This window comes from Apis florea, unplaced genomic scaffold (assembly GCF_048593485.1).
Source record: "Apis florea isolate Af1SG1 unplaced genomic scaffold, ASM4859348v1 contig_3793_pilon, whole genome shotgun sequence".
NCBI lineage: Eukaryota > Metazoa > Arthropoda > Insecta > Hymenoptera > Apidae > Apis > Apis florea.
The window spans coordinates 2,077,097-2,097,218 of record NW_028256856.1 but is presented as its reverse complement, the minus strand read 5'-3'; the positions used below and the strand labels follow the sequence as shown (position 1 = coordinate 2,097,218).

The 20,122-nt window shown below is 39.9% G+C and overlaps 1 protein-coding gene across 1 annotated transcript in view; it reads right to left on the bottom strand.

Moving 5' to 3' along the window:
• LOC100868178 (uncharacterized) overlaps positions 1-20,122 on the bottom strand; it is a 179,110-nt gene that overhangs the window by 80,836 nt on the left and 78,152 nt on the right. The window contains exon 4 of the mRNA XM_012491430.3: positions 14,507-14,722. Coding sequence (XP_012346884.1) covers positions 14,507-14,722 — 216 coding nt within the window. The remainder of the gene's footprint in view (positions 1-14,506; positions 14,723-20,122) is intronic.

The window sequence follows — 20,122 nt, the reverse complement described above, 5'->3', positions numbered from 1 at the left end:
CACGAGCCCTCGACCCGATATAGATTTCGGCCCCGCGACAATCCAGTTTGCACGAGCGTATATAGCGTCGAATACGTCGGATTCGTTCATGAATTATTGATACGGTTATCGCGGAGTCGAAACACCGCTGCCTTTCACCGCGGCTGAAACAAAAAGGAAAAAAAGTCGCGGAAAATTAACGATTGTCGCCCCGCTTAATTAAATCTCACCACGAAAGAATGTTTTTTAATCGGCTCGCAAAACACGTTAATTTTCCTCCCATGCAATTCCTCGTATTCCATTTTAATCGAATCAAATCTTGCGATTGATTTATCGCGGTTCCATCCGTGCCAAGGTTTATTTATCTTGGAAACTTTGGAATTTCAAAATTTACACGTATGATTATGGTATTCGAGCAAATTGAGGTATCTTCGAGACGAGGCTAAGATCAACTTTTAATCGATCATTTTAGAAATCGAAGGAAGAAAGAGTATACAGTTGATACTTTTGATATAAATATCAAAACTCGTAATCGTATAATTAAAGAGTTAAAATAGAAACTATTAGAAAAAGGAAATTAATAAAAATTAGAAAGATTATCGATAACCAACCTCACCATTTATTTATTTATATTAAATTCAGAATTACTTATTTGCATAGGATTAACGAAGGTACGTAGAGTTATTTAAAATAAAGAGACGAAAAACCACTGAGATACTCGACAAAGTAAACGAAAAGGGGGAAAAAAAAAACGTAACAAAAAGATGTCGTCCAAGTTGAACGAATCCAAAGGGAGCGAAGGGATTCCTCAACTTCCATTCCCACCGCCAGGTTTCTTCCCTTTCCTGGGGGAAGAAAAGACGGGCGAAAAACAAGAGCAAGGTACACCGTTGGAAACCGCGGGAAACGAAGTCTGCAGCCTCGAAACAGGGAAAGAAAACATCGAGGTAAAAGTTCGTTCGTCGAGGGACGAATTATCCTCTTCTCGAGGCCGTGGTTTATCGATTCCCGATCGATCGATCGAGCTTCCGGTTTGATAGACGCGCACAGATATTCCAAACGATGGTGGGACGATGACGCATCCCTGCCGATATATATCATTCGTCCATTCGTTATGTGACAGCGCTCATCAATGTAACGATTCCACGCTGCGTTACATTTGAAAAGAATTAATGAACGTCACGCCATTTTTTCCTTTCGGCCATCTTGGCGAGTCGCGATGAAACGAGATGGCGCCGAGTGATGCGGTTAATTTATCTTGGATCGCTACTTTTTGCGCGTTTTCATACATAAATTCTGCTTTATCCGATGTAACAGTTGCGTTTCTTTCCTTTCTTTCTTTTTTTTTTTTTTTTTTTGTGAAAGGAGAGAAGTGTTTCAGATTAACGATTCGTTGTGAACTTGGGAATAGAATATTATTGTGCAAAGTTGCTTGAAACGGAGTTCTAAATTTGTAAATTTGCAATACATTTCATTGGCCAAGAGTTTTTTGTATTTATGATGCGATATCGTAATCACAAGAGCAAGTGGACAAACAAGAGTTCGAGTTATTTGTAAACTCGATTCTTTCCTTCCTAATATTATATTAATATCAACGTATCAATCAACGACGTCAAACAAATTCAAGTTGCTCACATTTTTCTTACGAATACCAAACTTCCGACAAACACAGCAACGAGTTTCGAAACAATCTTTCCTGTTACATTTAAGAAAAAAAAAAAAAAAGAACAGATTTGAATTATCACAAAGTTGTCAACTTCTCATCAAAAACTTATCTTACGAAAATTCATTCCAACTCTCCTTGCTTGAATCACGCGAATCGTACATCCTCTCAATATACAAAATATTGAAAATGACCGAATGATGGATTCGAATAAAACGTAATATTCGAAACTGTTCGAATTATTTATCGATCATCATTTCACAAACTTCACTTACGATTCGCGCAACCGATATCCGAAGAATCGCGAAAACTTGGAAACGTTTCTTGGGCGGAAATATTAATTACGCGAGAAGGGAGGCTTTCTATCGGCGATAAGTTGCCTGGTTCGGGCAACTTTCGTGTCATTTTCAACGAGGCCACTTAGTCAACGAAAAGAAATTGGTTTGCACGAAGATCTGCGGGCCTTTCGCCAATGGGGAAACTTTTTTAATGGAGTAACTTGGAGCCCAATGTCGATGCCGTACAGCAACGGAGGAATCGGCTCGGGGATTATAAAGACACGTGAAGACGTTTCAGAAACTTTCACCCCCTTCCAGAAGGGGAGGGGGGGAAGTGCCGCCCAGTGGAATCATCCATCCCGATGGGAAACTTTTCATTTTGTTGTGCCAATATAATTTAATTCCACCAGGTTTTCGACCAGTTTCGATATTCGACGAGGTGAGAGGAATATTATCTTCGATACTTTCGATAATCGATAATACTTTTTCAATGTTGTAATACATGCTCTGTGACGTTTCGGTCTTCGTCACGCGATAATGTACGATCCGATTTGAGATTCGAATCCATGATTTCACACTTGGCGAAGATGGATCTATCAAACTATTTCCTAGAACCAATAGAATTTCATCACATTTATCACAATTTTACAAATGTTATCTACTCCCAAGTTTTCATGCTTGCTCCAAAATTGATATCACTAGAAGAATAGATACTAAAGTATTAATTAGGCTACACGTGAGGAGACTTGTCAAGACTTGTCAAAAACCGAGGCTCAAACGGTTTTACCCATCGTGTGGATTCTTCTGCCATCGATAAGAAGAGAGCGGTTCGATCCGCGCAATTATATCTCGAAGGTACGCGAGCAGGATCAATCATCCTGAATAATTTCCAGGAAAACGGTCACGTGTATCCACTCCATCCATTCAGGCTGGTGAACTTGGTGGAATTACGATTCCATCGTTGAATATTTCACGGCCGGTGTATATCAGCCACTTTCTTCAATTCTCATCGATCAATTCGCTCGGTATGCTTGGTATTTAAGGAAACGCGACTTTAAGCAGCATGCTTAATAATTCACAATCCCAGTGTTTCGCGACACGATTGGACAGCTTCTACGCTTCAACTTGGACAGCTTTAGTTAGAACGGAAATAAATTTCTTTCGGGCCGCAAGGTCGTTGTGATTCAACGGGAAAATTTAATTAATTTAAGAAAACTTGATCCAATTAAATAACTTTTGGAAACGAACGAATTATTTTGAAGCGTGGATAAAAAGCAGGATCACGATCATCATCCATCTTATTCGATTTCAGTTCTTGGCCAAACACGTGACACGTGGATCACCTCACCATAGATTTTTATCGAGAAACGTAATTTTCATTATAATTGAGAAAAGATAAGTGGATAAATCAGAATTTGGTCAGACAGCGACGAAGGTGGAGATCTTGAAAGGAACAAATATTCACGAAGCGGTAAATTACGAACGTTCAGTTCTCAATCTCACATCACCTTCTCACTCTTCTTCTCCCTTTTATCACGAATTGAAAATAGAAATTAAAAAATTTCCGTCCGAATTAAATTTCAACGATTTAAAAAATTAACGAAAGAAGGAAGGAATTCGAACGTTCGCAAAGCAGAAAACAGTTTGAAAAATCCGAAATATGCGCAACGAGCATCCGTCCAAAACGTCGATCGTAAAGTAAGAATGTTAAATTCGCCGTTAAATACGCCGTTAAATTGCGCGTTCGCCGCTGCATTTATTCGATTTATGCGCGCCGTTGTACGCTCAACTAGAAGTGTCACGTACTCCTCGGAATGCAGCTGGGCCAAGTATTTTGCATGTAATGGAACGCGATGCACCCGACGTTGCACCCTTGTTCGTGCATCTATCCACAACCCGTTTCAACCAAACAACAACACGTTTACGCTTAAAACCGTCCTCTTCGTCCAATCTGTTGTAATTCTTTATCGAATTTTTTCTTATATATTCTCTCCCGGTTTAAATTTATCGGTGGAGATTTTCCTTCCCTCCTTCCTTCCTTCCTTCCTTCCGTGTTTTCAATCTCGATAATTTCGAGAAAGGTTGGGTCGAATTGGGCGGTGTTTCGAAAATGGTGGCCGATATTGCAGGTAACTCGGCAAACACTCGCGTTGCATTCGGATTATTAAGCAAATAACAATCTCGATTAATCTTTATTGGAAGCAAAGTAACTGGGTAAACTGGCAGTAGTAAAGCGAAACGATCGTTTATTGTTCGAAGAGCTCGGGGGAAGAGAGATCCTTTATCCAAGGGAAAACAACGCGGCAGTTTCGAGAAAATAATAAAAACGACACGTAAATATACGCGTGTCTCTGTGCGCCACCGATGTCGAGACAATATCTGACGAAGCTGAATGATTCTTTTACTATTACTATACGAAGAATAGGTGAAACAAGCAGCGAAATCCTTTAAACAATCCTTTAGATCCCGCCTCGCATTTCGATACATGTTTCGAATCACGTTTCAAAGCGCGCAATTCGTCCTTTCTCCGATTTTACCTTTTGCCAAGATTCGAAAAGAAGCATCTTATTTATTTTTTCAAACACGCACGATCGATGATGATTCGACGAAAATAAATTCGACGTTGTTTCTCGTCGAAACGTAGACGCAGTAGACGAGGCGGTTTTTAGCTCGGCCAGTAGTAGATCGGTGGTAAAACGCGTCAGGCCACTTTTGCATCACGCGTGCAAACAACAACTCGTCTCGATTGCGCGCTAACGACTCCAACAATTATCACTTAACGTGTGTTCCAACTCGCGGACATCTTCGTTTCGTCACATCTTCGTTCGATCGAAAGCGACAAACTTCTCCATTTTCATTGCATTTCTTCGCTTGTGAACGGTTCTCACGTTTCCAACTCGAATTTGAATTATTAAACGTGTCGTGCGTTCAAGCTGTTCGATATTTTTCTATATGTTTGTAAACCTCTCGTTATTTCTATTAATATTGTATGAATATTAAACGTTCTTTTATTATTATTATTGTTATTATTATTGTAAACGCTGGAGTATTCATGGAATTCCGTTTAAATCGTGATTGAAATGTGAAAATTCGTGAACTTTATAATCTATGCGCACGTATCGTAACATCGTTTTGACAAATGAACATGCAACTGCTTGAATCGTGTTTTATTTTTGTTTACCGAGTGGCTCGGATCCCACGACGCATTCGTTCGTGTTATTACGCGAATATCGTCGATATATTCAAAACTAAAACGAGTTTTCTTAATTATTACGTCGTATATCCTCAATTTCACGCGAATCACTTTGAAAGAGGCGTATTAAAGCCACTCTTTTCTCTTACGAATTATTTGAAAAATTAATCCGCTATGCTCAACTCGATCCATCACGCGCCTCTTAGATCAATTAATTAACACGCGCAGATATTTTTAACAGAACGAGCTTTTTCCAGATCGAGCGATAATCGAGCGAAGCGACGCGATAAAATATCTCCTCTGCGATCGTAACGTAAACGTTGAACTACGACACACGCAAAATATTTTGCAACGAGACAAATTCCCCCGATTGATTAATCGAAGCAACAAGATTGAGCGGTTGAAACAGTCGATCGATTCGAATCGAAGGGTGGCCAAATTAAAAAAAAAAAAATCTCCTCCTCCGTTTCCTGCAATCAACTCGATCGTCGTTGAACCGTGGTACACGCAAATATTTTCAACTATAATCCGGAAGATTAATCGCGATAAATCGGAGAGCAGCGCGACAGCAAAAGAGCGCGATTGATTCAGCATCGGGTTTTCGGCCGAAAGAAGAAGAAGAAGAAAAAAAAAGAACGATAGAGAGATTCTCAGCCCTGTGTGGACTCGAGGCCACTCTCGAAGTCTCTTTGTCCTCGATAAAGTGGCCGAGTTTTCTGCAAGGGCGATGTCTCGAGAGAGAGAGAGAGAGAGAGAGAGACCGTTTTCACAAATCTTTTGTCGTCGTGCCGCGAGATAATAATCGTGGAAGGAACTGCACCGACGCGACGAAAAAATGAAGATGGCCCTCGACTGTGAAACGGTCCGATCACGGGACCGTATACAGAAAGGGATCGTCGTGCCAAATAAAGTCACGAGTTGTTAGAGACGTAGGTTTTTTTTTTCTTTCTTTTTTTTTTTTTTTTTGCATTTAATAATTAAATCCTGTGGATTTGAATTTTTAATCAACCATTTGATATCTGGAGATCAAATTTAAATCCTTTTATAATTTTTTTAGAAGAAACAATGTACGTTTATTAAGTAACTTGTATATCAACGATCACGTTGTTAATTTTTGTTGAGAATAACAAGAGAGACGTTATACGTAATTTCTTTAATTATTAAAAGAAACAAAAGTGGTACTTCTCTTTTCTAGTTTCATTGAAACATTATGGAAATATTAAAAGTTGTTAACTTTTAAAGAACAGAAGGCGATACGGTTAATGGCTCGCTTTTAAAAGTTGAACAGTCGCTTCTCCTTTCAGTCGATCTGAATTTTTCATCCCATCTTTCGATTCGTCCATTTTCGCGGTGGCCGACCGTAACAAAAAATGTTTCATAAAAGATGAAAGTAATTCCATGATTCGATGAATATTCCTCATTCTTGATGAAATATCCGACAGTTGTCTTGAATAACACGGATGACGACAGGTTTAAGGAGGGGGAGGGGGTGGGGGGAGGGACGTTATAACGAAACGTCTTCGTGAAAAACGCGGAGGAAGACTTATCGCCAGTCAACCGCAGCACGCTCGAAATCGATTTCCATTCGAGCCAAATCTCCTTTTAAAAATTGGAGCTTGTCGCTTCCCACCGCACGGGCTGGTTTCATCAAATTCTAACCAAAATATTAAACGATATAAACTGAACTGCATCAAAGGAGGCATCAAAGGATCAAAAATTTAATCAAAATCAAAAGAGATAAGAGACACACGGAGTTTCGACTATACGTTACTCCCTGCCCCTGAGAACGATCGATAATAGAAATGTTTCGTTCGTTTCAAACAAATTTCTATAAAACATCCCTGTAAAACGTATCTCCTTTCTCTTGCATCTCCGCGTTTCAAAAGTCTTTTACTCTATTTAACCGCGACAGTGGATTTTTCGAGAGGAATGGAGAGGTCGTTTTGCATTCTTCGTTTCATCTCTTCTCTATATTTCGAAGCTTTCCTTTTTTTTCCTTTTTTTTTCTTTTTTTTTTTTTTGTAAGTCCATGAAAATCTTTCGCGAGAGACATTTTTTAGACATTTCTTCGATGGATCGAAGGATCGAACGTGCAAGCTCGTGAGCTAAATAAAGCCGATTATTATATATCATGATTATTTATTCGAGGCGTTTCAAGTTGAAATTTTAATGAATTATTTTCGACACTATTCAATTTCGAAAGTCCTTAAAGTGATGAAATTGAAAATTGGATTTGTTATTAAATTGATTATTTTATATGTCACGTGTATAATATGAACCGGATGTGTATGTGTTGTGTAAACAAATTCATCTGAAATCAGAATGTATCGTAATAATAAACGTGGATAAATGGAATGGATCATTTTTCAGTAATCATATTATTATTTCTCCCGTTTAAGCCATTGTATCAATCTTACGCAATGTATAAAATATCGCATTGAGAGGACAAAATAATTCTATCTGGAGAGCAAAAAAAAAAAAACTCTCGAAAGGAAATTCATTTAAAATTCATCATAAAATCGCACATCGTGAAACATTGTTCCGAAAATACAATAAATAATCCACGTAAGTAAAGTATTTTCATATTCCTCTCTGTGCAAGTTTCCCACTTACACTCGCATAACCAAATAATCGCAAAACCAACTCTTGTCAAATAGCTTGTCAAATATAAACAAGCAGATACACACATCGTGATCACATAACGAAACTGGTACAAGAAAAAAAAAAAAAGAAAGGAAGATAAATCCGAGAATTTTGTTTAGAATTCGTCGCTCTTAAATTGAAACGAGCCATTTTTATTAACCATCCGGAAACGCATGGTTCAACAACATTTATTACACGGCTATCGCGCGTAATTTCCAGATAAAAGAAAATCTGCCCGCATCCACTCCACCAATCGTCGAAGAGCGGGACGAGGATTTTGGCGAAAGATCGACAGCTCCAACATCGTCATCAGCTTTACCACCCTCGATTGGTATTACGCGAACACACGTTGAAGAGGAACAGGAACGTAGAGAAACTCGCGAGTGGATTCTCGAAGATTTTTATCGTGCGATTCATGGAAAGCTTCGGCTTCGAGGATTCGGTTTGTACTCGGCGGTTGTGTGCGGCAAAGGATTACCTCGAATCGTGAAATTTCGCCAATACAAATTCTGCACGCGAAGTGATTCATCGTTCGCAATTAATCCTTAATCTCTCGAAAATTGAATCGATTTTAACATTCATCAGCTATGATTTCTCTGTTTAATAACAAAGAAAGAAGAACAAAAGCGTCTCGATCATTGATAATATTTTCGATTTTTCAACTTAAAATTGCTGCTAATCGATTATTGATCTTTATTTCAGAAGATCGTCAACTTGTATACAGGACGGAATTAGTTGGAGGATCGTCGTGGAAAGTTTGACCACGAATCGCGTGATTAACACCCACGCTTCCCTAAGTTTCAACGTTCGTCGCGATTCCCCGGTTTCATTTCTCTCCACTCGTGTAAATTTGAGTTGTATATATATATACATCGCGAGTTCGTTATTTCGCTTAAACGTAAACGGGGCGACGATTGAAACGTTTGTTTTCCAAGCAAATAAAGGGTGAAAGCAAATAAAAGACGGGGAGAAACCGAATAAATCATTGTAGCAAATTTTTTCCAAAAATAGTAGAATCGTCGTCGCCACGTCGAAATCAGCCATTTATTTTTTTTTTTTCCACGATTATTTACTTGTTTCACAATTTCTCGTGCGCGATCGTCGATCGTTCGAAATTCATTATCCATTTGCCTATCGAAACAACGATTAACGAATCGATTAATTACAATTCGGCTGGCTCTGGAGATTAGTTTAAATGGCGATTCCACGATCCCCTACTGATAATCATCGATCGATGTATACATATTCCGTTTAATTAATACCATCCATGCCGGAACGCGATGCGAAGGAAAGAATCGATATCGAATTTGTAGCAACAATTTTTTCCTATTAAATCAGAGATCACTCACTAAATTTCTTTCCCTCGAAGCGAACAAAATATTTATATTTCGTACACCATCTTGCTCCCTCCTCAACAATTTTCATGGCCTAATTATTCCTTCATCAAAATCAACTGCATCCTCTAATTAAATCAACATCGCATATCCGATGATCGCCTCTTTCATTATTCCTCGGGTTTACAAACTCAGCCAAAATCCTTAATCATTAATTTCTAATCCCCCCGCATCCTTATTAATTCCTCTATCCACTACCTGTCGGCGATTACAAAATTAATCAGAGCATAATCGTCCGAAAATCAAGGCGAAATAATAACGATCCCTATCAATTTCACACGCTGTTCCAATTTCCGACACGCACACGTTGTGAACGATACGTAATTACGTTCTTTACATTCTCTTTCGTATTGTATACGCGTTCACGAATCTTACCCGAAAACTTTATTATATATCGATCGCTCCAATTCCCCAACGTTCCAAATTTATAAATTTACAGATCCCAGACCCTCCCGATTTGCTATCTTCCACGCAATAGAGCCCAACGACATCCCTCGATAAAACCACGTCCCAATACACGCGACTCTCCTCGACTCTCACCTGCGGATCTTCGAAATACCAGATCGTTATTCAAAATTAACCGCGCCATTAAACCTTGCCGCCGCCCTGTTGGCAAATCTCTGGATCGGTCCAAGTGTTAATTGCCGGTTTTTAGAAAGTAGAGGAGGTAATTCTCTTCTGGATTCGGTCTCCATTATCATTGTTAAAAGGCGTGCGAAATTGTAACGATCCGTGGGGAAGGCATGAGGGATGAAACAGGGAGTCGAACAGGAAGGAGAGGGGGGAATATTAATTAGAAGCATTAGGAGAGGACACGATGCTGTGAATCAATCTGTTTCGAAGATTTAACGCCGGGGACATAATTCGATGCCTTTGCAAGCTTTACACGCGTAATCGACTCTTGTTTATGAATCGAGCCATCGAGCCGATCTAACGTAACCGTAAATTCTGTCGCGTTGCATAGAATTGTGTATAAAAGAGCCGAAATAGAGTAGATGAAATAGTAGCGATTCACCGTTTATTTACGGGTGGGGAATATTCGATTACGAATAAATTTTTAAATCACGCGACAAACATTGTTTCGAATTTTATCATTGGATGATAATTCACGAGTTTTTATAACTTTTGGAAAGAAGTTGCTTGAAATTTCTTCCATTAACAATTTTTTTTTTTTTTTTTGCCTTCCACTTTGCATCCCCTTTAAAAGGGGGAATTATCAAGCATCTTGGTCGAAATTTTAATTAAAAAGTATAATTATATAGGGAATAAAATTTTCCGCGGCCGTTGACGTTTCGACGTTTTTATAAATTTAACGATCGCTCGTTCTCGTTCACGTGGAACATGGAATTCGAGGAGTCGTGAAGCCACGTTCATAACCTGTTCAATTATCCAAGACACGGTCTAAATGCCAGAGGCGCGGTTCGCTTAATAACAACGTGGATCGACTTGTATCGTGACGATATCGCGGTGGAGATTGTGTCACCGGTATACAGCTGGCAGAAGCACAGATTAGTAATTTCATTTTACTTCGTACGATAATATCGCGAAACCTGTATTCGCTTCACGAACTGTGATTAAGTTCCTCCAAAAGTGAAGGAACTGATACTTGGAAACCCAGAAACGTCCAAATTAAATTTTAGATTGGACCTTCAATAGTGGTTAATCGCCTCTTTGAATCTTTCTTCAGTTTTTAGAAAATATATCTTAAATTTTTAAAGGGAAACGAACAGGAATTTTGATTAACCATCTTATCGTTGGATTATCGTTTTTTATTTTATCCGAAGAACTTTCGATTGGCGAGTGAATTTTTAAATTGTATCTTCTTAGAGATGGAAGAATTTTATCTCATCTATTTCCGACTTTGTGCGTACTTTTCATCTTCGTATCGCGATTTACGAACCAACCTGTATTCCTCAAATATCGAGATCGAACAAAAAATTCGAGAATTTCCCAAAAGAATCGACGTTCCATGGGATTAATCCACGCACGGAAGCTGGAAAAGGCGAGGCGAGTATCTACTATATATTCTCTGAAGATAAAATAGAGAGCATCGCGTGGAAAAATTCTATCCTACATTTTTTGATTTATTCACGAATCACCTTCCTTTCGAATCATATTTCTTTCCTCGACGAATATATATATATATAATCAGAGAAAATTCTAAAAAATTTCATACAAGAAATAATTTAATCCGTGAACAGAAGAATTATACTTCGTATGTCTACGTATTGTCCCATAAAATATCATACTCGTTGAATATTGAGATCGGATAAAATTCCAAAATTTTCCACGACAAGTTATCGCTTATTTTTTTTTTTTTTTTTTGCTTTTTGATCGAAAGTGAATTTTTTTCAATATCAATAAATTCGAGCATAAGTTTCAAGAACTCTTCAAGTCTTCGCGCGAAATTAATTCGAGACGAGGAGGGAGAGGAAAAAAGACGAGGCGTGTCCACCAGGATAAATTCTCTCGAGATAAATTTAACGCTGTCTGCTCGTCGAGACCAAGTTTCGAGACTCGGTCTTCCGGAATCGTTGTAATTTACCGAGGGCATGTTTCGAGGCCCATTTCCAAAAGCGAAAGCATTTGTTCGACCCACTGTTTCCGACCGGTAGACGGTGGAACGCACGGGCAAACGAGCCAAATTGTCGTCGTTTGTTACGCTCGTGGACCGATAATGCGTCCTGGCTGAATTTTGATCGTTGTCGATGACCGAATGGATCCGTGTCCACGCGTTATTCTTGCACTTCCGCTCGAAATCATCTTAAAAAAAAAAAGAAAGAAAGAAAGAAAAGAAAAATCGAGATAGGAAATTTTTACATTTTCGAATTTTAAGTTAGACCGGAGATCTCTTTTATCTCTTTTCTCTATTTATCTCATCTTATTTTTCTAACGATTTTGTTCTGGAAATTACGCTGGAAAAGATTTATCAATCCCTTAAATAGAAATGAGAAGGGAGAAAAATACGAATCTTAACAAGTTACTTATTCCAGAAGCTGAAATGAATATTTTTTTTTAGAGAGATGTCTCTTCGATTTTTCGATAAAATATTTCACCACGCTGCTCCCTTTAGCACGATACGATAAGCGAATCAACCATATGCGCTCTTCCCGAGGAACGAAGGAGCCAAATTTTATATGCAAAGGCGAATCAGTTCGATCACTGTCACTCCTTCGCTGTACACCCCGTCTATAATTTATATTTTTTAAAATATGGCGATTGATATAATAAGCCACTTCTACAATTCAATCATTCGATTGAATAAGAAAATACACGCAGGCGTCGGTTCGAAAGAAAGAAAAGGAAGCCGAATTTCCGCGATACGCGTCTTTTTATGCTTGGAAATTTTACGACCTCCCTTTTTGCGAGGTGAAAAATTTTCGATCGTAAATCCGCGCGTGCGCGGAGAAATCTTTTCGTTGGCGAAAAAAAAAAAAAAAAAGAAAGAAAAGAAAAGAGAAAAAAGTGTTAGTGCACGAAGAAAACGTGTTGCGATAAGCATGGTATTAAATCTCGTCGTTCGCGTTTTTCTGCGAATTAAGGGAGGAAGGAATAATAAGACACGTTGTCGTAAGATTCCATGCGACGTGATCCAGAAAAGTTGTCGATTTATTTTAATTTTCTTCGATATATTATAAGCCTATCTATTATTAGTTGGGATTTAAAATGGTTTCACTGTTAAAAGTCTTTAATCAAGATGATGAGAAAACAGATGTAGAGTTATACTTTTACTTAGTCGAAGCGCAAGAAGAAGAAGGGAAACATTACTTTTAATTTCTTTTTCATTTTTCCTTCTTACTTTCATCTTTCCGTCTGTTTTCGGAACTCTATCGCATTATGCTTTCATTTCATCTCTCTTTGTTTCATCTTTTCCTTTATCTATTCCTCTCTCTACGTTTTCTTCCTTCTTTTCTCCTCCATTCCAAATACAATCAATCCACGCACACTCTACTTATCTAATATATTTCTCCCATGGAAATACATCAATCGCGCGTAAAACTCCGCTCCGATCGATGCAACCCGCCCAACTTCACTCTATATCGTTATAAAATCGTTATAAAAAAATTTATTTCGCCATTTTAATTTATTAAACTCCATTTCGCAAACTGATCGATCTGCTGCAAGAAATGAACCAACAAGAAGAAAAGAGGGAGGCCTCTTTATTAAACCTTTTTATCCGTCGTGACGCGTTATCCCTGTTAACGTTTAATAAACGTTTAATGAGAGAGAACGAAACGGGTTGATTCGACGTTTCCCCCGATACGGTGGAGAATGCGGGTCACGGTTGGTGTGGCTAAACTTGGTGGCGATCACTTCACAGCGGTGAACAGTGGTGAGAGGCATGGTGGATCTATTAAAGATCGGTGACTAAACTACTGTGCTCGGCCGCATAACCGCACGTACGCACGATAAAAATGCATCGGTATCCGCGAGCGTATAAGGCTTAACTCACACGAATCGCTTTAAATTAAATGGCTCGAACGTAGATTGAATTAAATCAGGTTGATAAATGATAATACGTACAACCTACATTCAATTCTCTACGTCTTTAATTTATAAGAGATGTATGATTTAATAATTCTGTAATATGTTTCGAAGGAATGCTCGTCAAATAGTTAATGCTGATAATAGTTAATATGATACTCACGTGGGCGGCTAATCGAAGTCAGGCTAATCATCTGCAAAATTGGTGATGCGACAGCATAATAAAAAAAAGAAACAGTAATAATTTCAATATTTTCCGCACTAATCTCGGTCTCGTACCGTCACTCGTACAAATTCCATCGATCGATATCGACACGTTTATCTATCTAGCGTGAGTCGAGCCTTAAGCATTCGCTTTCATCATCCATCCGTGTGAAATTCCTCTCGCTAACGACGTGGAATCGAATCGTTTCGATCTTTTATGCCTGGGGACGAATCCTGATAGGGGATTTGTCATCGAAACGAAAGATCGTAACGTTTCACCTCCGCGAGGAAATCCCCGGCAAATTAGATCGGGCTCTGCGTTCTTTCGGGGCAAGTTTACTATTAACACCTCATCGATCCCTCTCACCTTCTCCATCGATTTTCATTGAACAAATATTTATAATTTCAAAATCTGACTACGTGCCACTTATAGATGAAAAAAAAAAAAAAAAAAAAAAAAAAAAGAATTCCAAGAAATCTCTTGCGTGATACGACATTCTTGAAGAAAGAAAGGAATTCCACCGTTCGACCGTGCGTCAGTGCGTGTGCGAACGAATTGCTATAATAGGAAAAAATTGCTCTAAATACAAATAATAATCGTGTAGAGTGGGTGGTTTGAGATAAGATAAGTATGTGTATCAGGCTTAGTCTTAAGTATCGTGCCCACCGTCTTGACGTAGTTGACGGTCTCGGCGGTCGCCTCGGTGAGGGCCCTTCGTAGCCGTGATCGTCGGACCTGAGACAGCGTACGTGGGCAGAGTAAGACGCCCTGGGCGCCCTGTGAACCGGAACCAGAGGCAGAACCCGGGCCGGGCACCGTGGCCATTGGAGGCGGAGGCGTCGTCGGCATTGTCGTCGACGACGATTTGCACCACCAGGGGAACTGGGCGTGTTTTTATCACCTTGTTATTCCACTACAGCACTCTTATAGTAATGCTTAGACACAGTGGAGAGAGAGATAGAGAGATAGAGAGATAGAGATAGTTAGATAGATAGAGAGAAAGAGAGAGAGAGAGAGAGAAAGTGGTTTATTATTAACAGGTGCAAGTTGCGATTGAACGAATGAATTTGTAATAGGCTCTGTATGGAACACACGAGAAGAGACGGCACACGGGATCATTTAAAGGGAAAGATTGATGCTTTGATTAAAAAAAAGAAAAAAAAAAAAAAAGAAAGCAGAGTTTCTTTGTTTTTAAATGAGATGATTCGTAAATGCTTGTTCAAATTTTGAAGAGATAAATCTGTATATCGTAACAACATATGTAAAAATTTGAAATCTCGTTATTCGTTTTCGATCTTAGATATTAGATCGAATAATTCTGCGAAGTTTATACGAGTTTTGTAACTTCGTATAAACTTCATGTTCGCAGCGAGGCACGCAGATTATTTATATATTCGCGCGATTATTTCCAACAGATTCACTCTTGAAACATGGACATACATACTTATGAATCATCCCACGTTCTGAATAATCATGAAGACGGAACCTTCTTCTCCCTCCTCTTTCGCAAAATTCTGTCTCCACGATTATTTCGTTCAATCAAAGACACACCTTTAACCGAATATCCGGTTAAGAGAGTCTTTGAGGTCAAAGAGTATCCATCCGTTCTTCGAATCTCTGAAAGCAGAATTATTTTATCTTCCAGTCTTGAAAAGTGGCCTCAAAACGTGGCGTCTGTCCGGATGACGGATACACCAGGCATCGATTTTCCCTTTTAAATCATCCATGTACACAGGGTGATTCATCCAGTTTGCCAATCTTTCCCGCCAAACTTCATCGAACAACAAAGCAACCACGTTCACGAAGGACAGGATGCTCTCGATGAAAGTTGCGCGATTGCTCAATGTGAAATCGCGTGACTTTCGCCAAACTTGTCGTTTCTTTTTTTTTTTTTTTTGCTCTCGTCCTTTCCTGAACGTACCTTGCGTCGTAAAGTTTCCTTGAAACCGCGACAAACGCTTCAAAATCACCCGGTGCATTCGTGCGAAAGCCAGAGAGAGACAGGGTGGGTGGAATCATAGATCAATACAATAGACAAAAAGCAACATAGTCGTCTTGTTGGAAAATGTATATTTCGATTCTCGATCCTTCTCTAGGCCTGTCTTTCTTTACTCTTCCATCGCGGAGAAAGGGGTGCTTCCTAATGGAGGGGGTGAGGCAGCAAGTGAACGAATAATTCGACAAGCGGATGATTCTCTACGTTGTTTAAATTGATCGCTATTGTACGCTATGCATTTCTTCTTTTCTTTTTTCTCTGTTCTACGCTTGAAAGCTACTGGTATCAGATTAACAGGGTTCAGCTTGCCGTTTCGGCAGCAATGGCGAAGCTATTACGGGTAGCAAGGGGGGGGGGGCTATAGTGCTGTTCAGCTTTTACAGGCATACATGGATATCTGTGCTGTGTGTCCGTTCGAGCGTAAAAACTAGCGGAGAATGGAGGTTTGAAACAAGTTTAGGCTACTGTTCCAGGCTCGTAGAAAGTGTCGTCGAAAGGCAAAACTAAGATGGAGAATCTTTGAATCGGTCGTCCATGAATCGATGTCGAGTACTATAAGGGCAGCGAAACTGAAATGAAATTCTTAGGTTTATCTAATTTAGGACAGTGCTGTTCACGCGGAATAAAACTCGGAATCGAATGAAAACTCGAGACCTTCTTTAAATGCCACTTTTAAAAATTAAGAGGCCAAATCTCCCTCGGTGAACAGCGCTGCACCGGATCAAGCTGAAAAAGGTTCCTCAAAGTTGCTCGAGCTACGCATGATCCTCGAAATAATAGCATCACGCTTTGCGAGGTTGTCGTCCATGTCATTGTGGCGATCACAATCGAACGAGAAGCTCGCAGAGCTCGTAATCCGGAAATTACTTTTTTCCAGGCGTGAAATGAGAAGGGGTTAAACGATGCAAAAGAACGCTAATGGATGATGATGATGCGAGCAGATGGTGCGGCAGATTGATGATGTTATTCTTATCGCGTTCTACTTAAAGGTCTGCCAACTACTATGCCGTCTATCTACGCTGATGCTCCGCTGGTGACTCGCAATATGCCTACGTATGCACTAGCAGCACGAGTAGTGGTGAGAGAGTGCGGGGTGAGAGAGGCGAGTTGAGGACGACGATGTTGTTCGACGACGATGATCGAACGAACGAAGATACCAGATACCGCTGCTCAACATCAAGGGCTACTGTGTCGCGTGTGGACATTTGTATCGTTGGTGAAATTTCACCAGGGATCCCCTCCAACCACTAATCTCTCAGCTTGTAACCGGCCCCTGCGGATCCCTCCTAAGCCGATTGGCAGCCAAGCCTGCCTTAATGATCGATTCACACTGTGTGAAATCGATGAATTATTTACTTGCGCGTCTACGACGAGTGAGCACGGCGTGCTGCTAGGGGAAGCTTTGGGGAGAAGCTATTAAGGAGGCTCGTCACGGAGGGATAATTTCGGAACTTGTGCACCTGTGCTATTCGTACGCGGCCAGATTCGCACGATGTACTCCAGAGATGTGCTAATCTCTCTCTCTCTCTCTCTCGGTTCTGATTTCTCAAGGTCGATTTAACTCCCCTCGATTGCTCTGAGACGCTCGAGTCGAATAAACATCTCGTATCGAATATCTGCGAGCGTTGTGAAAAGGGTTAAGGCTGTCGAACGAGCGACTTCATCTTCAAATCGATCTTCGAAGCGGCATTGCATCGATCCAAAAATGCTTGTCCATCTTTCATCACATGTTGTTTCATTATATATGCAAACTTGAATCACTCGAGCATCGACCTCTTGTGCTCTGAACAGTAGTAGACTTCTCGAGTCCAAAGAATCAACGACCCTTCCTCCATTATCCTGCGCACAAATTTCCGAAAAATCGATCCTATCTCCTTCTTCCAATTTGCACGCAGCTGCGAGAACAACAACGCGTCGAGAAGAAAGGAGCGGCTCGCTATAAATTACACGGTTTACACGGGATAGGCGATCACGAGGGGTGGAGCCAAGGCGGAAAATATTCGGTTGGAGAGCGAGATTACGCTGATTCCGCGAAAATCCGGCAGTCCAATAATAGCGCGGCCACTCCGCTGAAATCCGCAAAACTGCAGACTTGGGAGTGGCTGTTACGGGGGCGACTCCGTCGCGGAGCACACTGCTCCGAGCGACCCAAAGGAAAGGGATCTATTCAAATGCCGGGTCGAGTCGCTTTGGATCCGCGTTATCGAGTTGGCTTCATCGGGGGTGAAAGGTTCGAAGCCCGTGGCTGGCTCGATGCGCCAAGAGAAAGGGAGGGAAAGGGTTTCTTTCTCGAACAGACTTTGGAAGGAAAGTTCGGACGATTGGAGCGTCGTCCGATTTTTTTTCGATCGGAGTTTTTCTTCTTTTGACTATTTGGAAAATTGGAACGAAGAAGAGGGGAAGAACTGGGAGAATCGAAATTGAAATGAAAAGAAGAAAAATTCGTCAAACTTGATTATATTTATGAAGAACGATTAACGATATTTGTTTCTTTCTTCTTATTATTTTTTCTACGTTTCATTGTAGAATCAATGTTGGTTGAAAAAACGACAAATAAAATATACGTAATTGCGAGGATCTGTTTACGAAACATTTGAAGTATCGAAGAAGAACAAACAGATACCAACTATGAAATAGTGGTGTTGCTGGCAATAAAATTTCAATAAACGTTAAATTCTATAACAATCAAAATGGCGATAAGGAATTAATTTACACGGCGAAACGAGGGATATTGAAAATATTTCTGATCAAAAGAAAATAAGTTTGCCAATTTCGATGAAATCGGAAGGCGATCTAAAAATTTCCCTAGTCTAAGAAGAGGATCGAGCTATTCTGCTAGTTTCGCATCCACGGACGAGTGTCGTGACTTGGCAAACGAAGACGTCAAGAAGATGAAATAAAATTCGACTCAATCGTCTGTAAGGATCCTCTCTTACGAGGTAGAGAGAAGCTACGAAATTTTTTCGTGGCTGGCATTTAGTGGCACCATCTTGAAAGGGGATTCGAGATACGATTAGTTGACTTTTTTGCCTATAATCGAGGGTAGCAGAGGGTTAACGATCCGAGACAACGAGTTTACCACTAGCGAAGAAGTAGAAAATACGCCGTTAACGAAGCCCTGTGACCCTTCAAGATCTCTTCCCTTTCTTCGAAAGGAATAAACTTTTCCAACCTGAAATCTGTTGATAAATTTCCTCAAATCTTTCCGATTCTCCTTTTCAGTTAATCTTTTCGATCTAATTTCCGTTCTGTAAATAAAATTAAAACCCTACCTAGATTTTTATTAATTCAAATCAAGTCGGTTTAACAGTTTCTTTCTCAAACTTTTATCAGATTCTCTCGAGCGAGGATATATATATATATACACATTTCAGAGAAAATACGAACGCGTGTATCACCGAGCTGCTCGAAAAGATAACGTCATAATAATTATCACGCGAACTGGCGCAAACTTCCACCAGAGGATAATTTATTCGCGTGGAAATAAATCTGGCATTAATAAAGATACGTATCTCGAGGTTTAACCGTTTCGTCAGACCAAGACGAATCGGGGGACTCGAGCGTTTTACACTCACGGACAGATACGAGTATTTCCTGGAACAACAACAAGTTGGATTGTGTCTTGTTGGTGAAAGTTTTCGCTTCCATTGTTTGGAGACGCGGATGGATATTGGGATCGTCTGGCGGCGCCCGATCCTAAATATTTGAAACTGACGCTCGTCTGCCTCCGAAAGTGTAATGCACCGATGCAGGAATCGGAAGTTATACCGGTACCGCGACGCTTGCCCATGATTTCCGCGGTGAAATTTATACCAGAACGCTCGTCACCTGGTCGTAAAGGGGCTCAACCAACCTATCCTTCTCTATCCTTCTCTTCCGTTAAATTTTGTGGAAAAGTATTCGCGATATATGTATATTATTTGAATGAAAAAGTTTTGTTTTCTGATTTTCATAGAACGAACAACTTGAAACTTTAATTTCATCATCGTTAAAAAATTAAAATCGACACCTCAAGCGTACATTCTCTTCTGTAAGCGATAAATATCTTGGAAAGAAGTTTGAAAAATTTCCGAACATCTCGCGAAAATTGTACGAATCGAAGAAAATACTACGTTCCAAGAAATGCTTGCGAAAGCGGCTAGAACATCTCATAAAGAACGTTTCCAGAAGAAGCACAGGATCAACATTCCCCGATCAACTCAGTCTTCAAGCTTCAAAAAAAAAATAAATAAATAAAAATAAATCGCGTCGCATGCCATTCAATGGCGATAAAATCTCTATCAAAA